The 19,509-nt window shown below is 36.4% G+C and overlaps 2 protein-coding genes across 2 annotated transcripts in view; one reads left to right on the top strand and one right to left on the bottom strand.

Moving 5' to 3' along the window:
• LOC148951433 (uncharacterized) overlaps positions 1–19,509 on the bottom strand; it is a 128,119-nt gene that overhangs the window by 44,887 nt on the left and 63,723 nt on the right. The gene's annotated exons all lie outside the window — the stretch shown is intronic.
• Positions 11,993–12,592, top strand: LOC148951435 (uncharacterized). The gene has a single exon (XM_089091098.1). The coding sequence runs from the start codon at positions 11,993–11,995 to the stop codon at positions 12,590–12,592; it is 600 nt and encodes a 199-aa protein (XP_088947224.1).

Raw genomic sequence — 19,509 nt, 5'->3', positions numbered from 1 at the left:
ACCTGGATAGATCTTAGGTCTATTCGTGCGTAAAATTCGTGGCTTTCTAAGATTTTTGATTCGATTATTTCAAAACTATGAAGTTTCTAGGGTAGTGCTCCATTTTCTTCATTACAGCTACGTTAAACAGTGAAAAAAAATGAGCAGATCTAATTTGAAAAATTTTACAATGCTTTTCATCCGTAAACGTTGAACATCGGATAGACCGTTAATTCCCAAAAGAATGCAAAAAAGTCAGCGAAAAAATCGAATGACAGTATGGTGAGGCAAAAAATGAGCATAAACCATGTCCAAGAGTTTACCGACTTCGAAACAGTATCTGAAACCCCAAAATTATCCTCTAAAAACCAATTTTTTATCCACAATGGAAGAAAGAGATGAAAGTTGCAAAATTTTGAAATAATTTGTCTGATTTCTTTTCAAATAGCACATTTTCAGAATTGAAAAAAAAAAAAAAATTGAAACATACTGGACAGAGTAGTCACAAAATGTGAAGTGGAGTTTGGCTTGAGCCCTTTTAATATACATGCACTGAATTTAATTTAGAGAAAGCAGCAGAAACAGTAGAAATCACTTGGAAAAGATCACTCTTTAAACTTTTACGCCTACTACTTGCCACTCATTGCAGCTCCCAACCCCCTGAGGCCGACATAGCTGCGCACACTCCTCCTTGATCCTTATCTATTCCACGCCTCCCTCTTTACACGCTCCCAAAAAGTTTCCATTTCCCTTTAATCTTTCCTTAAGAAATCACACACCCTGTTCGGGGACGATCTACTTTTCACCTTGCCTAGAAGGTTGTCTGACAAGATTGATCTTTGGCAATCAGTCATCCTTCATCTGCAGAACTTGTCCCAGCCATCTCAAACTTTCTCCCATTATAGCCCTAGAAAGTAGGATTGAACCACGTTTTTCATGCTACTTACTACTTGAGATACGGGCAGTCAGCCAGATACCCAAAAAATCCATAGGTATTTTCTTTGAAAACTCCAAACAAATCCTCCTTCGCCTTTCAGAGCAATCACGCTTTAAAACTATACTTGACCACTATAATCATTTTAGCTTCCAATATTCTAATCTTGGTTCAAAGACTTATTTTCCTATTCTTCCCAAATTTTCTTCAACTGTGAAAAAACACCCAAAGGCCTTGGCTATTCTACTTTTAACATCTTCAATGCACCCACCGTCTTTGCTAATAATGCTACCTATGATTAGTAAAGTTGTCAACTTGATTGATTTTCTTGTTACCCAAGATCACCTCTTCATATTTATTTATTGCAAGTCTCAACGACTTAGTCTTCTCAACATTAATTTTAAAACTATTCTTGCACCCTGAACTCTCAAAACCTCCGAAATATCATTCATTTTTTTTAATATTTTCATCTAGAATGCTCAAATCATCAGCAGGTTCTAAATATACGATAATTTTACTCCCACATTTGACTCCTTGTTCTCCCATTCTCTTTGCTGGCTTCTTAGGACAAACTCTCAAGCCGAAACAAATAAAGGGGGATAGAACGCAACCAGACTTAACTCCTGATTTAGTATGAAACATGCTACTAATCTAATTTCCTTCCTTAACTTCAGCAATGTTATTCTCCTGTACATCAATAACTACTTTAATATATTTATCTGGTGACCATACACAGATGGGATCTTCGCTAAAGCTCTTTGATCAGCTGAATCAAACTCCTCCTCATAATCTATAAAACTGAGGACTATAGGGGTTTGAAGACTCAGACACTTTTCAATTATTAATTTAAGAGTTAAAATTTGGTTGACGTGTTCTTTACCGTTCCTAAGACTACACTGGTTTACTCTTAATGCTTTACATAAGGCATCTTGAAGTCTAAAAAGTATTACCATACTTGCTTCCAAAGTAATTTGCTTCCGAAAGACACCAATCCAATGCCTCTATGATTACCACAACCACTCGTATTGCCTTTCTTATAGAGGAGTTAAATTAAAATTTTCCTAAAATCAGTTTTCCTAAATCTAAAATCCATAGTCTTCAGTGATTTGCTTCTAACTTCACATTCACCACATTTTAAAAACTTTAATCCTTTTAGGACTGTGACTAATTTTGCTTCATAAAACAAATTTTCCTTCAGTTCTAAAGCGTTATAAACTGTTTCATTCTTTTCAATTTCATTTCTTATGAGTTTTTCCCATCTGTCATTAAATCTTTTCTTATCACTAACTTCGGCCCTATTCCTATCTTTGACTGGGGTAAGTTTAGATTGACCACTGCCTCTCAATTTTTAACATACCAGCACAATATGCTCCTCTAGTGCCATCTGGTTGCATCTTCATGATCATCAGTAATTTTATTCCTGGCGGTCATTTCATTCCTTCTTAATTCATATTTAAAAGCTTTCTCTCCATTTTCCGTACATTCATTTTATTTTAACATGATTTATAACACAAAAACTCTTGTACAAGGCCCTCCTTCTCTCTATCAAACATAAAGCAATTTCACTAATATTCTTAGTTGTGTTCCTAACTGCCATCCCAAAGACACAATCAGTGACTTCACAAACCATTTTCCTAAAATTATTCCATCCATCTTCAACATTGTCAAATTTTAGGCTCTCCATTTAGTATTCAGCTGCTCCTGGGAAGTTTCTCACAAATTCTCATCCTGGAGTCTACAAATATCATAGCTTCCCGGAAGGTAGGTGTCCTTCCTAAATTTCAGCTTTATATTAGCTCTAGACACTACTAGATGGTGATCTTTACATTTATTATCAATAACATCACTCCTGTATACCCTAGCATCTCCTATCGATCCTGCCAGTTTTAGTTTACAATAACGTAATCAAAAAGGTTAGCCGTCTTATGAATTTTTCATCATCTTTAGATTTTCTTCTGTCTATGCACTTTATACGACCACTTTGATTGACAATATCTTCCGTAAAAGTGCCTCGAGCCTAAATTACATCTTATTAAGTGAAATGTCTGATCATTTCTCTGTTTACTCAAGCTTCTACTTTGACAAAATGAGTATAAAGTAGACTATTGGGTCTAAATTGATTTTCTTTAAATCTGGTGAACCTTAATTAGCAATTCTTGCGACAATGTTGGCAAAAAACTTATGCGGCAGAGAATTACTTTGATTTTTGTCCTGTATTGGTACTTGTTACAAGTCTAGTAAAGAAGCTGTTTGTAATATACCACCTGATGTAACCCCAAGTCGTTCACGTAAGAAGACCTTTCAAGCAAATTAATTGATTTCTCCTATTTTTCTTAAAAGCTGGCGGAGAAAAAATAATCCCTGGAGGGCTTATAAGTCTGCTAGCCCCTGAATGAGCGTTATTTACCCTATGTAATTCAAACTTTACAGAAATACCTACAAATTTGTAATCGATCGTTACAAAAACGCAGGTGGAGTTTCACAGGGGGGATTTTTCGCGGTGTATGATTTTCCAGGAGGTACTTTCCACCCATCAGGAGTTTTCTGCGGGGGAAATTTCCACGAGGGAATATCCCAGGTTTTTTTAGTTCCTTTCTTTAAAGATCGGAGCAACACGCAGCGAGTAACCTATCTTATATCTATAAATTTGCACAAATAAACTGACCATTGATATTTTTCTATATTTTTAGGATTATGCCCTAAGCACATTATCCTGCTAAGCTCATTTTTTACTGGGTAGCAGGGACACCCGGAGAGGAGGACAAGGGGAGCATTAAATCCCCCTTGGAGTACAAAAATCTCCAAGAAGCCATAAGTTACAATTACTGATTTTTAAATACATAAGGGATTAGAATAAATGGTGTTTCACATATTTAGCAATGATGGTATATTTTTATCATACCCGTCGTGGATCTTTTAGTCAAGTTCCACACTTACACATACAGTTTGCATACTGTACAGTTTTGAGATAATCTGAAACGTCAAATTAGTAAAGCAATATACATGATGTATAAATGCAAAATGCATTACCCATATCATTATATTATATTATAAGTGTATGATATTATGTATTATATATCATTGATGTTATAAGTGTGTCCCTAAATGGTTTATGTAAATGTTTTGCTTAATAAGATACACTTCAGTGAGATGAGCCCAGGTCTGACTTTTCATCCCATGGCTTTCCTTTGCTTTATGAAATAGATATTTCACGATTATTTTGTAAACAAATCTGGGGTGAAGCTATCTTGTGGGCTTCAGGTCCTTAGATTAATTTAAGAAACTCACGTCATAGCTTGAAATTTTCCATGTTATAGACAGAAAAAATCTTATTTGGGAAGTCGACAATATAGTTCATTAGTTCTTTATTTTGGGTAAAAATCAAAAGTGTTTACACATATTAAGAAATGATGTTAGCCTACTGGCTAGTGGCTATTGATATCACAGCTAGTGAGAGTGATAAGTTGTCTTGTTAATCAGTCTGTTAATTTGTAACCTGATTAATGTGTATTGGCTACTAAAATCCAATTTCCTGGTTTTTGTTTGACTGAGAATCTAACATATAAAGTAGCAACTATCGATATTATGGCTGGCAAAAGACTATTTAGATGCTTTTGAAATAGTTCGTTATTTTGTGAGTTACTTTATGATTCTATGGTTCTACACGAAATATTCATAGCTTTCCCGTTATGTCCCGTTATGTTGTGTTTCCAGTAAAGGGCTGATTTTAAATCAGTAAATTAGTTTATTTGTGCTAGTTTTTAAACATAGATATACATAAATGTACAGCGATTGGATTTTCGAAATTTTGAAAAGTAGGTGTTATTTAGACATAAATAATATCGGAAGGTTTATCCGGATAGGTATGATGCATCGTGAAGGTTTTCTTGAATGTATCGTGAGTTTTAGTGTTTTGTCATTTTACGTTTTGTTGTTTTATTTTTTTTGCTTGTTTATTGTGTGTCACCATGGCCCAATAGGGCTTTAGTGTGAATAAATCTATCTATCTATCATAGCATAGACTAAAAAGTGATAATTTTTTTCGTTTTAGATATAATTTTTGCTCTTTAGTTCACTTGGAAAAATTTTTGCACAATTAGTTTATAAGTAATTATTTAGCGTCAAAATAATCCCCGAAGGTTATCTAGAAACAAGTTTTTTCAATTAATAGTGAACAAATTTAATGATTTAAAACTTACTCCAAAAGTCTGAATTGCAGGAAGCTCTTCCGATGAATTAGTAGAAAAGAATTCTATTTCTTCTTGAACCTCTAATCTTCTATCAAGCTTATCAAATTCCAAAAGCCATATCGCTGGAACTACCGACGATAGATACAGGAAGACACTTGGGCAAAACCTGCAGGGAGAGAATAAAAATGAGCCTAACAAAGGCAGTTTAAGTCTCAGAGGAATCTAAGTGAAAGAAAAATTCGTAACAAGCCCCCATGGGTCATCAATTAGTCTTATAAAAAAAAACCTAGCATTCTCGAACACAAGTCCATTTTTAGTATTATAAACCATAACTGAAAAATAACATTTTCTTGTTGTGCATAAATCATGCCCTTCGATTATTCAAGGACGTGTTAAGATAAGTTTAGCTGATGACTTAAATCAAACAGTTCGTGGTAACGAACTATAAGTAAGGAGCAATGCGGCTCAATAGTAACCGAAACTCTAAAAAATGGAATTTTGATATCAAGAGATATATCAAAAGAATCGGCTTATTATGTTAATTCCAGTACATAAGATTCACTAAGTTTAGCGTTACACATTAACGCTACGAGCCAGAGAAAATTTGCCTGAATTTTGAAAAAGAGAGGAAACACCCCCTAAAAGTGAAGGATTCCATCTGCAAAAATGAACATCTTTTTTGCCAGAAGAAAGATCACAGATGCATGTTTACTTGTATTTGATTGTTTGTTTTTTCCCAGGGGTAATTACATCGAACCAATGATCTTAGAATATCTAGAAAGGGCTCATTCGAAAGGAAATTAAAAGTTCTAGTGTTGCAAGAGAATTAAATTAAAAGTTTCAAGTGACCAAAAAGATTGGAGTGCAACTGACCCCCTCCCACCCACTTTCTTTCCTAAAAGTCATCCGATCAAAGTTTCGAGATAGCTTTTTGTTTCAACATAGTTGAAAATCCCAGTAACTATGTCTTTGAGGACAACACATCCCCCCACAGCCCCTGGGGAAAGGCTTTTAAGTCAGGAAATTTACCTATTATTTATGTATAGTATTTCTTATTGAGAAGCATACAAACATTTTTCGGGGAGGGGGAGTTTCTATGGGGATTATTTTTCGTGAGGAGAGAAGTTCCCGAGAGGTGAACTTTCGAAGGGAAATTTTACACTGGGGAAATTTTCCAAGAATCCTTTTCAAAATTCTTTTTTATTTGTCTTACTTTTTCTTTGCCGGCTCAACTTTACATGTGAAGTTATTAAATGGAATTATCCTGGGGAAATATTTACCGAGTTGGACCTGTCTAGAGTATCTTTTTGTAGGTGTTGGGATTTTCCGCGGGAGAAATTCTCCATGGGGGAGCTTTCCACACGATAAATCCTCTAGAGGGAGTCTTCTGCAGGAGCACCTTTCTACTAGGAAGTGGGGGGGGGGGGGTATTTGTGAGAAGAATTTTCCACTGAGGGGGATTTCCAGCGTGATTTTAAAAACAATCACAAATTAAAGTACTTTTCAAATAAAAGTGGGCTAAGAAAAGTTTTTCAGCCGGAACCCTCTACAAGAAATTTTCCAGGGGTAATTTTCAGCTAGAATAGAATTGTCTGTGGCAAATTTTCCTGATGGGAGGAGCATTTTATGTGGGAATAACTTTACATGGTGGGATTGTCCGTGGAGGGAAGGAATTTTCCATGGAGGGGGGAGCCAGATTTCCTGGCATTATGTGAGGGAACAGCCCCATCATAGACATAATAAATAATTATAGTTTTATGCGGAGAAATTTTCACATTGGGGGGGTAGCTTTTGGAGGTAAACTTTCCAGAGGAAATTTGACGCGGAAGGAAACTTTGCCAAAATTAATATGCAAATTCCGTTTTAATTATTCATGAACGGCGAGCCAAATTCGAACTTGCATTAGTTTAAAAACGTTCAGAAATTAAATAAAACTGAGGCTTTTTAACTGAAAGTAAGGAGCGACATTAAAACTTAAAACGAACAGAAATTAAAGTATTCGATTTAGCTTCATTCAACTTAAATGACAATCGAACCATCAATAGTCGTAATGTTTTTAGCTTCAAAGTAGTTAGACAAATCTCAATTTAGCGGCACATATATACACACACACACACACACACATATATATATATATATATATATATATATATATATATATATATATATATATATATATATATATATATATATATATATATATATATATATATATATATATATATATATATATATATATATATATATATATATATATATATATATATATATATATATATATATATATATATATATATATATATATATATACTTACTATATGTATATGAGCAATAATTGTATACGAGCAATAACTGCGTATATATGCATGTACAGAATATAAGAGAGAAAAACGGTTAAATTTACTATAAAAGAGTGGAACAGATATTTAAAACAATTTAAATTATACGCGTTTTTTCTCTCTTAAATTCAGTAAATGGAGAAGCAGTGTGATATAAAAAAATATTTATACATGTATGTATAGCTTTTTTCTCGAACAGGTCTATATTCTTATTCCAAATTGGCAGCCTGGGATTTTCTGGCCAGAAAAAAAAACGATCTAGATAGGCCACGACTTTGAGAAAAATTATTTAGAGCCTTATTTTGGAATAGAATTCATGTGAGTGACGTCATATTTATATACATTTCAAGACAATAAATTACATCATTTTACCTCTAGGAGTATTCGTATTGTTTTAGCATCTATGATGGTTGCAAAATTACACAAAGCAGCTAAAGAAAAAGGCATGGAACAAGGAACAGCAAAGATCACATTGAATTGTCAAGAAAAACGTTACACAACGAAATCTTCTGAAAGAAGACCAAGCAAGATTATAAAAGAATGAAGGAACGTGTTTGTTCAGCGGGCTTGAGTGCATAGAAGACAAATCAAAATTACATATAGATTTAAGAAACTTGTTAGTATAGCGTGTTTGAGTCTATGATTGATAAACATGACTCCGATTGATTAACCAATTCTGCAATAGCATAATTATTGTGTTTATCCTTAGTTTTAAGTCACATTTTCGTTTGCAAATAACCGCAAATTTATTTGTGCAACATTTTCGTTTATGTGATTTGTTGCTTTTGCTTGTTTCGTGCTTTTTTATTTGCTTGTTCACAATCATCTTGGGTTACTTTGAACGTGTCACAGATATTAAACATTACTTCCTCCATACTGTTTATCAATCACATACTCAAGCATGCTAAACTAACACGTTCCATCATTCCATTGTAATTTTGATTTGTCTTCTAACCACAAATTTCGTTCTACAACATTTTTATTTGCAATTCAATGTTCTTTTCGCTGTTTCTTGTTCTATGCCTTTTTCTTTAGTAGTTCAGAGCTGTTCGTCGTTTTGTCTATTTTTGCATGCGTCATCGATACTGAAAATGAAACGACCACTGCTGGGGGAAAATGACATAATTTAGGCTCTTTAAATGTATATAATAAATATGACGTCGCTCATATGAATTTTTTTCCAAAAATAAGGGCTCTAACCGAACTTTATCAAACTCATGACCTATCTAGATTGTTTTTTTTCAGGCCAGATAATCCCAGGCTGCTAGTTAAAAAAAAAAAAAAAAAAAAAAAAAAAAAAAAAAAAAACACGGAGCCATTTAAATTTTTTTTTGTAAATCTCATCACGTTTAACGTTACCCACTGAGAGCTATGATACTGAGAAGATTTTTTGTACAAGAATTCCATTAAAACTTAAGACTTTTTTTTTGCTGTAATTGATTTTCCCTTGACCCTGAAATTCTAATTAAGATTTCTACATTCCTGAAGTTTTAAAACAGATCATACTTTGAAAAATAAAATTTTCACCCCAAAAATCGATACAACCACTTGATTCTTCAAAAAAAAAAATATCATCTTTAAAACCTTCTAGGTCCATTCCAGTTTCAGCCTTCTAGGCCTTCACGAATTAATACAGCCTTTTTTAATCATATTTCCCCCCCCCTTAACTTTGACTGTTTGGCTCAATATACATACTGAAAAGGTTAATAAGCGATTCAGTCCTTTGTGTGTTTAAATTTAGTTCTAATTCCCCCACAATCTTCAGTCCAATTTTTACCTTCATACGTGTAGCTTTAAGAGTTATAGCATCATAGTAGTAGTGGTAATAGTAAGAGCAGTAGTAGCAGCAATAGTGTTATATTAGCACTAACAGTAACAATAGTAGCAGCAGTATTAATAGCAGTAGTAGCAAATACATGCTGCCTTTTGGTAAGTTAAACATCCCTTATGATGCCCCGGAATTTTCATCTTGATATGGTAAGCTGTTCCAAATATATTGCTGACACACCCTCTTGACAATCTGTATATACATACATAGCGTGTTTTGATTTAGTTCAACTTTCCCTTCAACATTTCCTCAGATGTTCATTACAATAACCTCAGCCTTAGAAATACTCGCTATAGAGGCAGTAGTGGTAGCAGTAAATTTTAACATCCCCGAAGACATAATTACTAGACCTTTCAACTATGCTGAACAAAAGAGCTGTTTCAGAATTTTGATTGAATATGTTTTTACAAATGATGGACGAGGTAGGGTGCGGGGCTGAACCTCCAATCACTTTTGACTCTTATAAATAAAAAAAAGAAGTTTTTAAACTGAAAGTAAGGAGCGACATTAAAACTTAAAAAGCCCAGAAATTAGTCTGTATATGAAAGGGGCTGTCCCCTCCTCAACGCCTCGTTCTTTACGCTAAAGTTTTTTGCTGTTTTAAAAAATAAAGTTATGAGACAAAGTCAAATTTTAGCGTGAAGAGTGAGGCATTGAGGAGGGGACAGCCCCTTTCATATAGGAATAATTCATGCACGGAATAATTTCTGTTCGTTTTAAGTTTTAATGTCGCTCCTTACTTTCAGTTTAAAAAACTTGTTTTTTTTATTTAATTTCTGATCGTTTTTTAGTTAATGGAATTTTTATTTTGGCTCACCGTCATTGAATAAGTAAAAAAAATTTGCATACAAATTTTACTTTTCTTTTGCTAAATGGATGTCTCTAAATCTGGTTATGACGTAATTTACAAATTAACTTACGCAACTAACTTCTATATTCGTATATTTTTCTTCTAGCAAAAAATACAAAGTTGAAGATTTTGCAGATATGAGCGTGAAACCTATATAATAGGGTTTTCTGATACGCTGAATCTGACGGTGTGATTTTCATTAAAATTCTTTCACTTGTAGGGGATGTTTCCCTCTCTTTAAAAAATCGGGTAAATTTTCTCAGGCTCGTAGCCTTTGATGAGTAATACTAAACTTAATAAAATTTATATATTTAGAATCAACATTATAAACCCATTCTTTTGATATATTTATTGACATCAAAATTCCGTTTTTAAAAGTTTCGATCACTATTGAGCCGTATCGCTTGTTTTTTATTGTTTTTTTTATTACGTATATGTTATTACGTATATGAGGGGGTTCTCCCCTTAGTCAATACGTCGCTCTTTACGTTAAAAGTTAAAAACAACAAAGCAATGATATTAGATTTTTCAGGCTACTGATCAGAATAGTCTAAAGGCGAAATTAATCTACCTATGTAGATGGTATTTTACCCAAAATTCTTTGTGCAAGGGCCGTAAAGTATGTAAGTTGCCCAATTTTTAAATGTGTGTCGTTGTTTTTTTAAGAAGGAAGCGGGGTATGTTTGATGTTGAATTGTATAATTCATATTGTAAGAGAATTGCTTCGAGAATCCATATTGTAAGAGGTTGGAGACCACTCTAACCACTAGTTCTCCTAGGAGGAAAGAGGGCCTAATAAACTCGAGTGCTCCAAGCTAAGTTTCGAATTTCGTAGCTATGATTCACGCCCCCGTCCCTAGTGAGGCTAGAGGAGAGCCCTAAGTTGCACCTCATCGTGGTGGAGCGGTGAAACGTTATGCTGGTTGCCTAGTTTGACCGGCAGAACGGCTAACGCAACAAGGCACTAGAAGTTTGGGGAGCTGCTGGTCAAGGAAATTCCCATGAAACACCAATGGATACAGAAGATTCAGATATAGCCATCAATACTACGGTGTCCTCGGTAGCCGATACGGATCAGGTTCGGATAATGCCTGATTCGAAAAGTGGGCTAATCATCCCCACCAAGAAACATAAAGTTGTTTCTTGGAATGTAAGAAGTTGCAAGGCCGAGTCAACTCAGATCCTCCTTGCTAATGAAATGAAAAAGTATGGTTTCAATATATGTTGCTTTTCTGAAACTAGATTGAACGAAATACTGACGAAATCAATTGACCTCACGGATTCAGAAACATTTAAATTCTATAGCTCTGGACCGACTGATTGGAGCGGTTTCCACAGAGTTGGATTCCGTCTGGAACCAATCTACCCTAAGACTGAAAGGCCGGATTAGTAACGTGACTATTTTGTCCGTCTAAGCGCCTATCAGAGATAGCCCTGATGATGCCAAAGATGCATTCTACTTTGAGCTGCAGAAAATACTTGACTCTGTCCCAGGACGCGACATACTATTTGTCGCTAGTCATTTTAATGTAAGGGTCGGAAAAACCAGATGCAAACACCGAAGGAGTGATTGAACGCCATGCCATTGGAGATAGGTGCTCTAACGGCGAGACGTTGCTACAGCTTGCCAAATACAATAACCTATGTCTGGTTAACACCCAGTTTGAGCACAAGAAGCACCATCTTGTGACCTGGAGATCTAACAACGGGGTCACCAAAGCCCAGATCAACCACTTCCTCGTCAGAAGACGTTGGAGGAGCTCATGTCTGGATGCAACACACTACAGTGGCGCAGATAAAGGCTCAACAAACAGCTCTGATCACTTTCTTCCCATTTGTAAATTCAGTCAAAGACTGAGCACCCACAAAAAGATGATAAAAACCAATCGGTTTGATGTATCAAAACTACTTAGTCCACAGATCAAGGCTGATTTCGAGCTACAGCTTAAATACCGATTTGAGGCCCTTACTGACTACACAGACATCGAAGACCGATGGTCCAAGCTGAAAGTCGTGACACAAGAGGTTGCTGAAGAGGTTCTTGGTCACACCAAGAGGAAACAAAGGCTCTGGATCTTGGACAAAACAATTGAGCTAGTGGAAAAGAAACGAACCCTTCTCAGTGGCCCTAAAGAACCCCTAAAAAATGCTTGCAAGCTGGTAAAGCAGTCTACTAGTTGTGACAGGGAGAAATACTGGTCAAAAACGGCTTCTGACATGCAACAAGCAGCAGAATTGCATAATCTAAGAAAAACATTCAAGCTACTGAGGGAAACGACAAGCAAGTCGCCCATCTCCAAAGACTCCCTGAAAGATAAAAAGGGCAACATTTTTCAGATGGAAAAAGACCGCCTTGAGAGATGGAAAGAACATTTCTCTGAGCTACTCAATCCCACAAAAGCTCCGTATGATCTACCCGATTTCCAGAGTGTACCGAAGGAGCCCTGCCAGATAGATCTACAGCCGCCGTAATTTGCTGATGTTCTACGGGCACTGAAAAAAAAAATGAAAAATAACAAAGCCCCCCAGAGAGGATGGCATCTCAGCAGAGACGCATAAGTTATCCCCCACACTATTATGTCAGCTGAAAGACTTGCTAGTTGAGGTATGGACGACAAAGAAATTCCCAAAAGATTGGCAACTCTCAGTACTTATAGTGGTATATAAAAAAGGAGATAAGGCAGTCTGCTCAAACTACCGAGGTACATCACTAATAGACCACGCCATGAAGGTCTTTTGCATAATCGTTCTCAACAGTTTCAAGGACGCCCGAAACAAATTGACAAAACCAGAAAAAGCAGGTTTCAGACCTGGCAAGGGCTGGCAAGAACATATTCTTACCCTCCGCCTCATCCTACAGCAGAGCGAGAGATTTAAACTGTCTGCTATTATCGACTTCATCGACTTTGTTGCCGCTTTTGACTCCCTTATCAGGACTGAGCTTTGGATGATCACGGTGGAAGACGGTGTCCCAGCAGAACTGATCGAGATAATCAAAGGAACCGATGAGTCTACAGTCACAAGATTCTGAACTGCCGACGGCAAAACAACAGATTTTGACGTTGTGTCAGGGGTCAAACAGGAGTGGTCTCTTTCGCCAGTTTTATTCAATTACATAATAGACTGGATAATGACGAATTCGCTTTGCACCCACAAAGGCTTTGTCGTCGGTCAGAAAGAAGACAACCCGATAATCATGACAGACCTTGACTTCGCAGACGATGTGTGTCTCATGAGCAGCTCGTCAGCTGAGCTCCAAAAGATGTACAAACATGTGTCTCCTGTACATAAAAAAAACTGGCCTCTTGATCAGCAAGTCTAAAACAAAAATCATGAAAGCAAACGCCCCAACCACCCAGATATCCAACCAGAGGGCGAAACCATCGAGACTGTTGAAGAGTTCTGCTACCTTGGTTCTATCCTAACACCGAATGGAGATGCATAAACTGACGTTAGAGCACAAATAGGAAAGGTATGGGGTGTCGTCACAAGAATGAAGAAGTCGCTTTGGATTAGATATGAAATTAGCATCAAAACGAAGATGAACGTTTACAAGGCAACTGTTCAATCGTATTCAACCATCGCTGCATGAGACACATACTACGGGTCAGCCGATGGTTTCATATCTCAAACACTGAGGTTCGAAGGTGTTGTGCCCAGAAGGCCCCTCTCTCCGTAATCATAAAACAACGACGACTGAAATTCTTAGAACACAAACTACGACGACCAGCTGGAACTATATCCTACGATGTCCCCACCTGTGACCCCCTTTGAACTTGGAAACGGAGACCAGGCGGCAAAAAGAAGAATCTCTGGTAGACATTCAAGACTGACCTGCATTCTTGGGGTGGCTTCCGACGACACGGACGTCGTTGGGATAAAAACTGCCTGAAGATTGCAGAAGAGGCTACTGCTGACAGATCGTGTTGGACTACGGCAGTCATCCCATCATCCATTGGTGCCAGGCAGGATGGATCATCGTTTGGTTGCCCCCGAAAGTAAAAGTAATTAAGTATTGTAAGGAGCTTTGAAAACCTAACAGCCTCAGTTTAAATGCACGAGTGCTATTCAGAAACCAGGGAATGTTTCCGTCGGATGCCTCTATGCGTGCGGTGATCACGTATTTTTGATCTGAGTGTGTTCGACTGCTTGTAGCTTCAGTTGGTATCCAGCCATGAGAACGAGAACACTTCCCCGCTGCCCGTTTTCCCAATAGTCCAATTTAAAATATGCGCTGCAATTTCAAATCCTACCAGTTCTGAAGTGCGGTCCGTAATACGGTTTTTTTTATCAAAAAAAGAAAAATCGATAGAAATTCATCGGCAACTGTGCAAAGTGTATGGCAACAACGTAATGAATGAAAGTTTAGTGCAAAAATTACATGTCCGGTTGAAAAATGGCCGAATCAACGTGCATGATGAAGAGAGGAATGGACGCCCTACCATTGTGACAGACGATCTTCTCGCCAAAGTTGATGAGAAGATTCGTAAAACCGTCACTTCACAAGAGCTGAGCTTTCGCTTTGCTTCCCAGAAGTTTCACGGACGTTGTTGTTTGAAATTGTGACTCACAAGCTTGGCTACCATAAATTTTGCGCAAGATGGGTGCCAAAAATGCTTAAAGACCTCCATAAAGTCCAGGAAATGGGAGCCGCCTTAACATTTCTTGACGTCTACCACACACATGGTAAATCTTTCCTGGATCGAATCGTAACGGGTGACGAGACGTAGATGAAGCTCGTCAATTGCGAGACAAAATTGCAGTCCATAGAATGGGGGCACACAAGTTCCCCCCTCCCCAAAAAAATAAACAAAAAAAATTACAAACCTTATCAGCGAGGAAGGTTATGTCTACTGTTTTTTGGGATATCCAAGGTGTGCTGCTTATTGACTTTCTCGGGCGTGGTGCAACAATCAACTCTGATCGGTACTGCCAAACATTGAGCAGGCTTAAAAGAGCAGTGCAAAACAAGCGCAAAGGAAATTTATCGTCAAAAATTTCTTTTTCATGAAAATCCCCAACCTCACATGGCAAATTGAATTGAAGAACTTCTTAACTCATTCAAATGGAAGATTTTCCCACACCCACCCTATAGTCCCGACCTAGCACTGAGTGATTTTAACTTGTTCCCGAATATGAAGAACTGGCTAGTGACACAGCGTTTTGATGACCTCGACGAGCTACGGGCGTGTGTCCCTGTTTGGCTGAGATTGCAGGCGATTGATTCCTATGACAAAGGAATTTTGAAGCTTGTCCACAGCTACGATAAGTGCCTTAATTTGTTTGGTGACCATTTAGAAAAGAAGCATTTTAGTCACTTTTTCAGATGTATATAATAAATATTTGTCCTGTACCTAGTTTTTTCTTATTGCAAAACGTTCCCTAATTTCTGAATAGCCCTCGTATATATTGAAAGAAAGAAATCTGATTAAAAATATGATAGCATTTAGAGACTTAAAATTAACATTTGGCTGTTAAACCATGGTCATCTTTGTGGATAAAGGGCTTGCACCTTTTACAAGTTGATAATCTAACTTTTTATTTCTTATATGGGTTTTAGTTCAAAACAGTTAAATTGTCTCAATTCGTTTCTTTTCCGACACATTAAAGGGTAAAGAACATTTGTCTTAATGCGGTTGCGAATCGAGTAAAAATACAAATATGTCACAAAGACGTAGTTTTGAAACTATTTTAGCGAAAAGCAGCTATAACAATATGATTCTGCAAAGTTTGGGATAGATGTAAAGTATTAGTTAATCTTTATAAGATGATGTTGTTAGTTTAAATCCGTAGTAACGCTAACGACTAAAATGAATAAATCACAACTGGCAAGAAAAGAGTTGTATATATATATATATATATATATATATACATATATATATATATATATATATATATTTAATCCTTTCTTATACCACGATCATAGTAGTATCCCTTCAATCTATTTCAATGCGCCCATATAAGATTCCCATAGGATTTCAAATGTGTCCATAGCAGATTCCTATAGGATTTTAAATGTGCCCATAGCAGATTCCCATACGATTTTATATGGGCCCTAATTCAAGCGCATGCCCTGTTTCATTGACCAGGTGTTACGACAATGTTTACATATGTAAAATGGGTGACGTAATCTTGTTTCAGTATTAGAAAAGAGCTCTGTGCATCAACATGGAGAATCCTGTAATGGATGCTTATACACTATAGGATATTGAAGGTGCTAGCAATGGCGAAATGGAACCTAGAGTACCTAAAGTAACAGTGGAAATTATAAGGGGTTGCCGACTAACTCTAGAATTGGACAAGATATATGCCTGATATGTTATATCATTCAGTAAACTCAATTCGGAAGAACAATTATGCTTTGAAGCAAAAGTGAATGTAATGCTTATACAGAGATTACAAGATGGATTAAATGCATTAGTTAAATATACAGAAGCGATAAATCTGAATCAATCAAGAAAAAAGGAGTAAGTTTGTTACTAACGGAATTCTTAGTCTATAATTGGTATTGAGAGTGTCAGGATTAAAAATAACTGGATTTGAGAACCAGAAAATCTTATGGAATCTAGTAAAATTGGAAATAGGGTTAATTTTAGATGATTATTTTCTAGAGTTATCTATTTAAAGAATAATATTTTTCAACGAACGCTTAATGATATAAAGGGAACTGATTCCCCATCTTTGGACTATTGCTTGAAACTTTTACATCTTGACCTAGCTGCATTTACTCAATTTATTGATATATTAATTGATACAAAACAAAATAATATTATGATTTTACTTTTAACCACTACTTAGACGGCCATTTTGTAAGTCAACAAGAAATCGTGTCTAAACAAGTTTTAAGACGTCGCTCCTCCTAAAAGACATTCATTTTATTGATTTTGAGTCAGTTTCTTTTTGGAAGTGAGAAAGTCAATATTGAAAAATGTTTTACGCATGTCCATTATGCTTGTGTATATTGCGCATCTGGTCATCCTGTAAGAATTTTATCTTTTCTGATGATTATAATGAAAAGTGTAGATTATGCAATCCATGTAAATTGCATAGAGGATATGCTGCGCAAAGTAAAGACTGTAATTCCTGTCTTGAAGAAATTTTTGACTCTCACAGTAGAGGTTTCTTATGCTCCAACCGTCACTATAATAAATGTGAACAATGGGAAAATACTTACCCTGGTATGATTACAAACACCCTAAATGTGATTTCGGTTTAATTTTAAGAGACTGGTTTCTTCGTGATATGAAATTGTTTTGGGGGGAAGAACCTGGTTTACTCTTTAATTGCTGGACAAATAGAGGAGTCTGGTTTATATATCAACGCTATAAAGAGCTAATAATTCAGAAAAAGCGCGTTGGCAGTCCCAGCGATGTAGGATGATCAAACATGGGTTCCTTCACCAGCTCCATTAAAAACCAGCTCTTTCCAGCTCTCAACTTTAAACTGTTTTCCAACATAATGGAAAATACAATTTATATAAATTTGTTTGATTTTTACAGACTAATAAAACCAGGAAAGGGCAGAGATCCTTACTTTCTTTCTTTGGTTCAGAACCAACTGTAAAAACAACGGACTTCTTGGTGGAATACCAAGAAGAAGGCATTGAAAAGGAATGTGATTTACTATCTACGTCTTCTTATAGCAACATAAAAACAGAAAGTGAATCCAATTTAAACTTGTGGAAGCAGCTCAACTTTGACCAAATTAATAAACAAACGAGATCCAGTTAGTGGTCCAGCCTCAGCTTTGGCTCATGTTTGTGATGACCCCTTTCAACAAAGAGACAAGATTTTCGCTTTGATTAACAGGGGAAAATTCAGAAAAGAATGGTACAGCATATTCCCTAGGTTAGAGTATATCCCAGAAAATGATAAAGCGTATTGTTTTACTTCCCTCTTAGTCTTGTATTTTCTGTTATATTGCAAAATACACCAACAAGTAACCAACATCATATTTCAGCACAAGCCAAGCTGTCATGGCATTCAAACGACGGTGTTACCAAGTCCCACATTGACTTTATTCTCGTCCGCCAACTTTGGAGAAGTTCAGTAATAGAATCCTGCTCTTATATTGGTGTAGACACTGGCTCAAAATTGGGGTCTGATCACAAGCTAGTTTTTGGAAAAATCCGACTTCGTCTTGCATCTTGGTGAAAGAATAAATCAAAAACCCCGAAGCGACATAGGTAAGTTGCAAGATAAAGAAGTTCGGCAAATTCTAAATATGGATCTAACAAACCTATTTGATGCCCTCAACTTGAATCAAGAGGAAAACTGTGACCCTGAGCAAAGATTGGAGACCATCAAAAAAGTGGTGAGAGAGACCACTGAAGAGATCCTAGGCCAAACGAAGTGAAACGACCGCATTGGATTACCACTAAAACCCTCACCATAGTCGATGAACGTAGAAAAAAGATGAGTGGCCCTAAACATATAGTAAAAGAGTACCGCAGACCGATCAAGTGCTCTGCTCGTCTAGACTGCCATGAAATATGGAAAGAACTGTTTTGTCCTTAGAAAAAGCAACACGCGCTCATGACACCCACAAACTCTACAAAGTTCTTAAGGAATCGACTGACAAGAAAGCTGTTGTGTCTTAAGTTGTCAGATACAGAGCAGGAAAAGTCATTAGCTGTCAAAAAGAACGTTTGATCAGATGAAACGATCACTTCCTAATACTGCTTAACCAATCCCCGTCATAAATCTTTGGTTTCCCCCCTTATGTTATTAAAGGACCTTATAGTATCGAGTTTGTCCCCCCAATAAGAGTGGAAATACTCAAAGCAATTAAGGCCTGAAGAAAAACAAAGCCCCTGGTCAAGATAGTCTCTCATGGAAATATACAAACAGTGCCCCGAGATCACAGTGGAGTAGCTCCATGGTATCCTTTAGGAAGTATGGAATACCAACACTTTCCCAAAGAATTGGAAGACATAACGCTTGGCAAAATACAAGGGAAATATATGATTTGGGCTATAAATTTGCATACTTGGGGGCTCTGGGTAAATTATAGTGGAGCTGTAGTCAAAAATCGTTAACTACAATTATCTTACACATTATATAGTAGGTCAAGAATTTTATTTTAACACATTTCCTTCTCAACCGCCTCAATTCTATACTTATACAAAATCCAAGGCAGGGGTCAAATCTTGTTTCTTTCTTTTTTTCAATGAAAATTTCAAATACAAATTTTTTATTTCTGAAATCAAGGGATGGGAGGAATCCATGAGGCAAATACTTCACCCCTGTGAAAGGAACCATTGGAACTAGCTCCAATAGCAACAAAAGATTAATACTATTCAATACTTGGGATTTTAGGTTCTCAGACCTCTCTAATTCTGAATTTTTTCGGCACTACACTATTGGATAGCCTAGACCAAATAATTGCTT

The sequence above is a fragment of the Artemia sp. Qi Xiang Cuo genome, chromosome 6, assembly GCF_049724085.1.
Source record: "Artemia sp. Qi Xiang Cuo chromosome 6, ASM4972408v1, whole genome shotgun sequence".
Lineage (NCBI taxonomy): Eukaryota > Metazoa > Arthropoda > Branchiopoda > Anostraca > Artemiidae > Artemia > Artemia sp. Qi Xiang Cuo.
Note: the sequence above shows the minus strand (reverse complement) of the source record. Positions and strands in the feature narration are given on the sequence as shown.

What these genes read in the sequence shown, in the direction of transcription:
- LOC148951435 (XM_089091098.1), top strand. Translation starts at nt 11,993, where the DNA reads ATGATAAAAACCAATCGGTTTGATGTATCAAAACTACTTAGTCCACAG.